This window comes from Eimeria acervulina, genomic scaffold, assembly GCF_000499425.1.
Source record: "Eimeria acervulina Houghton genomic scaffold, Eah_scaff1521, whole genome shotgun sequence".
NCBI lineage: Eukaryota > Apicomplexa > Conoidasida > Eucoccidiorida > Eimeriidae > Eimeria > Eimeria acervulina.
The window spans coordinates 1-6469 of record NW_013549132.1 but is presented as its reverse complement, the minus strand read 5'-3'; the positions used below and the strand labels follow the sequence as shown (position 1 = coordinate 6469).

Below are 6469 nucleotides of genomic sequence, written 5' to 3'. Positions count from 1 at the left end.
ACTTATTATTAAGAGGAGACACTTATTATTAAGAGGAGACACTTATTATTAAGAGGAGACACTTGATAGTTATTAAGAGGAGACACTTATTATTAAGAGGAGACACTTAATATCTGTTGTCTATCTGCATGAGGGAGAGGAGACACCCAACGCCTTTTTCGTGTCTCTTCATTTATTACATTAGTTGTCTCTCTTTTTAGTTTTTTTCTCTCTTTGTTTGTTTGCTCTGTCTTTGTTTGTTTGTTGTGTCTCTCTTTGCTGTCTCTGTTCTATTTAAACATATCCTTGCTGCAATACAGAAACAAAGAGGTTTGTAGCCTTCAATTTAAAGTCTAGGGTTTAGGGTTTAGGGTTTAGGGTTTGGGGTTTAGGGTCTACTACCAGAGACTCCAGCCACTGCTGGCAGCCTCTGCAGCAGGCTGCTCAGCTGGTGCTGCTGCTGCTGCTGCTGCTTCTTCTGTTGCTGCTGAGTCTGCTGCTGCTGTCTCTCCCCCCACTCCGAACCATGAAAGGAAGCCGCCGGTACTCTCCGCTGCTTGCTGCGGCTTTGCTGCTTCTGCCGCTGGTGCTGCTGCTGCTGCTGCTGGTGCTGCTGCCGCTGCTGCTGCTGCTTCACCCACACAAACGCAGCAGCAACTCCACACAGAAATGAGCAACAGCAGGAGCAGCAACAGCAACAGCAACAGCTGCAGGTATAGCACCAGCAGCACCAGCACAGCAACTACATTAGCAGCAGCAGCAGCAGCACGGTAGCAACAGCAACACCAGCACCAGCAACGCAACAGCAACAGCAACACCAGAAGCAGCAGCACAGCAGCAACAGCAGCACAACAACAGCAGCAGCAGCAGAATGCATGACTCACTGTTATCTGCAGGGGGAGCAGCAGCGGGTTGCTTCGCTTTTGGTGCTGCAGCCTTTGCCTTTGCTGCAGCTTTGGGTGGAGGTGCAGCAGCAGCCTTTGCTGCAGCAGCAGCAGCAGCAGCAGCTTTATTTTCTGATTCCTTCCGGCTTTCTTCTGCCTTCTTTGTTGCTTCTTTTGCTTCTTCAAGCTGCTTCTTGAGTGCCTCTATTTGCTGCTGCGCTTTTTCTGTCTCTTGCTGCTTCTCATCAGCAATGGCAGCAGCAGCAGCAGCTGCTGCTGCTGCTTCTTCGCTCTTGCTGCGCTGCTCCTTCTCTAACGCAACAGCAGCATTAAACTTCTTAACCAGTTCATTGTGCTTTGTTGCTAAGTCTGCATATTTCTGTTTAGCATTTTCTATCATATTGGTTTTTGTCTCTATTTCTTTTTGCTGCTGTTGCTGCTGCTGCTGCAGCTGCTGCAGCTGCTGCTGAAGAGACTGCAGCTCTTCCTGCTTCTGGGAAGCCTCCTTACGAGCTTCTTCAAGAGCCTTCCTCTGCTCTTCTTCTTTTTGCTGCTGTTCTTGCTGCTGCTGCTGCTGCTTTTGCTGCTGCTGCTTCTGTTGCTGTTCGTGCTGGTGCTGCTCATCTGCTGCGCTCTTCTTCGCGTTTTCAAGTTGCTGCTGCAGTTGCTGCAACTGCTGCTTATAGTCATCTGCCTCCCTATGCTGCTGTTGCTGCTGCTTCTTAATTTGCTGCTGCAGATCCTCAATCTGCTGCTGCAGTTGCTGCTGCTGCTGCTGATTTTGCTTCTCCTTCCTTTCGTGCTCTTCATGCTGCTGCTGCTGTTGCTGCTGCTGCTTCTGCTGCTGCTGCTTGAAGCGCTGTTCTATTTCCTCGATTTGCTGCTGCCCCTCTTTTATCTGCGTCTCTAGTTTTTGTTTTTGCTGCTGCTGCTGCTGCTGCTGCTCCTCTAGCTCCTGCTGCAGTCGTGTTATCTTGGAAGCTGCAGCTTCCTTTGCTGCTGTCAGCTGCTGCAGCTGCTCCTGCAGCTGCTGCTGCTCCTTGCGTAGCTTCTTGTCTCTTTCTGCTGCTGCTTCTGTCTCCGTTTGCATTTGACTTTGTGCTGCAGCGAGTTCTTGCTGTCTCTGCTGCAGCTGCTGCTTCAGGTCGTCTATGGTTGCATCCCTCTGCTGCAGCGCAGCAGAAGCAGCAGATGCTTCTTGTGCTGCTGCTGCTGCTGCACTCTCCGCTTGCCTATGCGCCTCTTGCAGCGCCTGCTCTGTTGCATGCTTTTGCTGCTGCAGCTGCAATGTCTTTTTGTTTGCATTTTCGAGTTGCTGCTGCAGCTGCTGCTGCCTCTCTGCAGCAGCAGCAGCTGCTGCTGCTGCTGCGTTTTTAAGCTGCTGCTCGCTATCTTCTTTTTGCTGCTGCAGCTGCTGCAGCTTGCTGCTGTGCTGCTTCTCCTCTCTCTCCTTCTCCAGCAGCAAAGCAGCATGCTGGTCTCCTAGACGCCGCAGCTCTGCTGTTGTCTTGAGCCCTTCTTCTTTAATTGTTTGTAGCTCCTTCTTCGTCTTTTCAAGCTCTGCTGCTGTTGCTGCTGCTGCTTCTACCTTCTGCTGCAGATCCTCCACCTGCTGCTGCAGCGAACGCACTGCTGCCTCCTGGGTCTGCAACACAGCAACAGCAGCAGCAGCAGCAGCAGCAGCAGCAGCAGCAGCAGAAGGCGTAAAAAAGGGTTAACAGCACCGCCAATGCAGCACACACTACGCACATTCACAACACTGCAACAGCAACAGCAGCAGCAGCAAATCCACCACTTGTAGCAGCAGCAGCAGCAGCAGCAGCAGCTTCTCGGCTAGCTACCTGCTCGCCAGCTACCTTCCTGACAAAGCAGGCTAGAGGCCCTTCTAGTTAGCTGTCTCCTTCAACGGCTAGCTAGCTATTTCTATGGATAGCTAGCTATTGCTATGGGTAGCTAGCTATTTCTATGGGTAGCTAGCTATTTCTATGGGTAGCTAGCTGCACGTTTAGCTTGGCCTTGATCTGTACGGGGGTCTATGAGGGCAGCTACTGGGTAGCTAGCTAGCTAGCCATAGCTAGCCATAGCTAGCTAGGGCCCCTCACCTGAAGCTCTTGTTTAGCTTGACAGAAGTCTCGGAGGGCCTTACAAACTGCTGCAGCTAGCTGGCTGTCTTCCTGTTGTACGTCTCCTGCAACAGCAGCAAAAGCAGCTCTGATGCGAGAGAAGGGGACAGACAATTGCTGCAGCTTAGCGTCTGCTTCTTTGAGTTGCTGCAGCTGCTGCTGTTGCTGCTGTTGCTGCTGCTGTAGCTGCGCTGCTTTGCTGCGCTCTGCACGCAATTCTGCTGCTGTTGTCGCTAGCTGCCGCTCTGCTGCTGCTGCATCTTCCTCTAAAGCTTTCTTTAATTCTTCTCGCTGCTGCCGCTCTGCTGCTGCTGCTGCTGCTGCTGCATCACGAACTGCTGCCAGCTCCTGCTGCAGCTGCTTCCGTTCGGCTGCTGTATCCGCCTCACGTGCTGCTGCTGCTGCTGCTGCTCTCTCTGCCTCCTTTACCTGAATCTGCAGCAGCAGCACAGCAGCAAAAAGAAAAATAAATAATATAAACAAACAAACAAAGGAGACAATCCAGTAAAAAAGAGACAGACAAAAGGAGACAGACACAAACCTAAACATTAGAATAACCAGTTAATAAGAATATAATTATATATAATTAATGATCTAATTAATAGAGAATATATATATTAATTAAGACAGAGGCAAATAAAAACCCCTATCAGCAAACAGAGAAAGAGACAGACAGCAAAGAGAGAGAGCCAGCTGCAACAAGCAGCAGCAGCAGCAGCAACAGCCGCAATTGTAGCAGCAGCAGCAGCAACAACAACAACAGGCGCCTCAGCAAGAGGCAGCAGAAGCACTGTCCCCCATTTTGCGGTGTCAGCAGCAGCAGCAGCAGCAGCAGCAGCAGCAGCACACTAGGCAGCAGCACCGGACTCGTAGCAGCATTAAATATAAAGTAGCAACAGCAGAAGCAGCAGATCAGAAACACTAGAAGCAGCAGCAGCAGCAGCAGCAGCAGGAAGGGTGTACCCGCGTCAGCAGCAGCAGGAGAGCAGCGCCAGCAGCAGCAAAACCGCAACAACACAGCAGCAAAACACCAGCAGCAGCGGCAGCAGGAGCAAATCCCCAACAGCAACAGCAGCAAATCCGCAACAGCAGCAACAGCAAAAAAGCAGCAGCAGCAGCAGCAACTGCTGCTGCAGCAGCAGCAGCAGCAGCAGCAGCAGGCAGTGCGTTGAGGTGTACGTACATGAATTTTTTGCTGTTCTGCTTCGAAGGCCCTAATTTTATCTTCAGCTTTGCTTAATTGTCTCTTCATTATGGTGGCGCTGCTGCGGAGACAGTTTATTTCTGTTGCAGCTCTGTCTTTGAGTTTGTTTGCTGCTTCAAGCTGTGCTTCTAGATCTTGTATTTTGCTGCTGCTGCTGGTAGCATCTGCTGCTGCGCGTTCCTGCTGCTGCTGCAGCTGCGCCCGCAGCTTCGCCATCTGTCTCTCTAATTCTTCTTGTCTCTTTAAGCTGTAGGAGACCTGCGATTCATCTGCTGCTGCTGCTTGCTGCAGCGAGCGTACCTGTCTCTCTTTTGCTGCTAGTTGTGCTGCTGCTGCTTTTTCTGCTGCTGCTGCTCTTTCCTCTGCCCTCTGCAGCTCCTCCTCGAATGCAGCTTTACTTGCAGCAGCAGAGTCTTTTAACTCTTTTATTTCTTGTTTAACTCTTGTCAGCATCATATGCTTCTTTGTTGCTGCTGCTGCTAGCTGACGCTGCAGCCCCTCTGCTTTTGCAGCTAGCCCTTGTGCTGCTGCACTGTTTCGGAGTGCTTCTTCATGTACAGAGTTTAACTCTCTTTGTTTTAGAGACAGTAAATTAGTTTTTTGTTCAATCTCTGTCCGGTGTCTCTCAAGCTGCTGCGTGAGTTGATGCATTTCTTGTTTTGCTGCTGCAGCAGCAGCAGCTTGTTTACGAAGAACTTCATTCTCTGCTTTCAGTGCATGCAGGGCATGAGAGAGTTTTTGCTGCTGTTGCTGCTGCTGCTGCTGATGCTGACGCCTCTCTTGTCGAAATGCGTTGCTGCGCTGCTGCAACAGCGTCTGCTGTGCTGCTGTTTTATCTCGAAGCAAGTTGTTTTCTCTGCTTAGTTCACCAACAAGGCCCCTTAACTCATCTAATGCCTCCCAGTAACTCTTTTGTCCTGATAATATACTTGTAATTAGATTATCATCAGGCTTTAGCTTCCTGCATGCAGCAGAGCGCTCCCGCTGTCTCGAAGAGGGCCCCCCAAGGGGCCCCCCATGCTGCCAATCCATTGCTTCATCAGCTGCAGCAGCAGCAGCTGCAGCAGCAGCAGCAGATGTAGCTGATGTAAACAAACTCAAAACTTAGACCCTGTTCAAAATCTACTCCTGCTGCTGCTTTTGTTTTCTTGTTGCGGCTGCAGTAGCTGCTGCTGGCTGCAGGGGCAGCAGCAACAGCAGGTATTGCGGTGCTGCAGTGCTGCTGCGGCACGAAACACAGCAGCAGAGTTTTGCTACTTGTCTCGTTGAGGAAACCTACAAGAGGAGAAGGTAAAGAAGAAGAAGAGCCTGCAGACAACTCGGGTGTATAAGATGTTAATATGCGTGAGTGCTTCAAAGGCACTAAGCGTGAAAATAGCTTTTAAATGCCGTTGTTATCCCCCGGAAAATTAGAAAAAACTCAAAGAACTTTTCAAAAAAGTCATATTCAAAACTAGGGTTTAGGGTTTAAGGTTTAGGGTTTAGGGTTTAGGGTTTAGGGTTTCGGGCGCAGTGTCGATACAGCGGCGTGCGGCGCAGCTAACCGTGAGTAGAAGACCTCTGAAAGTGTGAATAAATTGTTTTTAGGATATATTTATAGAAAATAAAGGTAAAAAATAAGATAAAAACTGCAATAAAAAGAAAAAACAAAGAAAAATTCAAAGGGCCGCATCGACGGCTCCCGCTGCGGTGTATATTGAGCACCACAGCTGCATGTACACTACAAGCAGCAGCAAAAAGAAAAGCCGCAGCACTGCATCATAAGGCATCAATTACAATGAAAACTAAAATAAAAATAATTATATTTGCTCTTTTTTCTTTCTTTTTAAACACACTGCGCAAATACACCAACACACCCGCCGCCGACTCACGGGCCCTTTGCTGCAGCAGCAGCAGCAGCAGCAGCAACAGCAGCAGCTACAAATGCAGCAGCAGCAACAACAACTACAGCAGCAGCAACATCAACTGAAGTATCAAAGGCAGCAGAAGGACCAACAACAACAACAGCAGCAGCAGCAGCAGCAGCGGTGTTCGCCTGTGTTGCTGCTCTCCCGCCTTTCGTCACGGCCTAAGCTAAACGCCTTAGGGCAGCAGCTAGCGCACTGGCAACGGTAGCAGCTGCTGCAGTAGCTGTTGCTGCTGCTGCAATAACTGCTGCTGCTGCTGTTGCTGCTGCTGCAATAACTGCTGCTGCTGCTGTTGCTGCTGCTGCAGTAACTGCTGCTGCTGCTGTTGCTGCTGCTGCAACAACTGCTGCTGCTGCTGTTGCTGCTGCTGCA

General features: G+C 50.1%; 1 protein-coding gene across 1 annotated transcript; it reads right to left on the bottom strand.

The window, feature by feature from the left end:
- Positions 1 to 377: 377 nt before the first annotated feature.
- On the bottom strand, positions 378 to 6469 carry EAH_00060620 (Intraconoid microtubule associated protein 1, related; the record flags this gene model as incomplete). The annotated part of the gene is made up of 6 exons (XM_013393434.1): positions 378 to 610; positions 864 to 2508; positions 2966 to 3421; positions 4170 to 5272; positions 6047 to 6071; positions 6294 to 6469. Coding segments are annotated over 6 exons (3638 nt in total), but the record flags the coding sequence as incomplete, so codon positions are not given.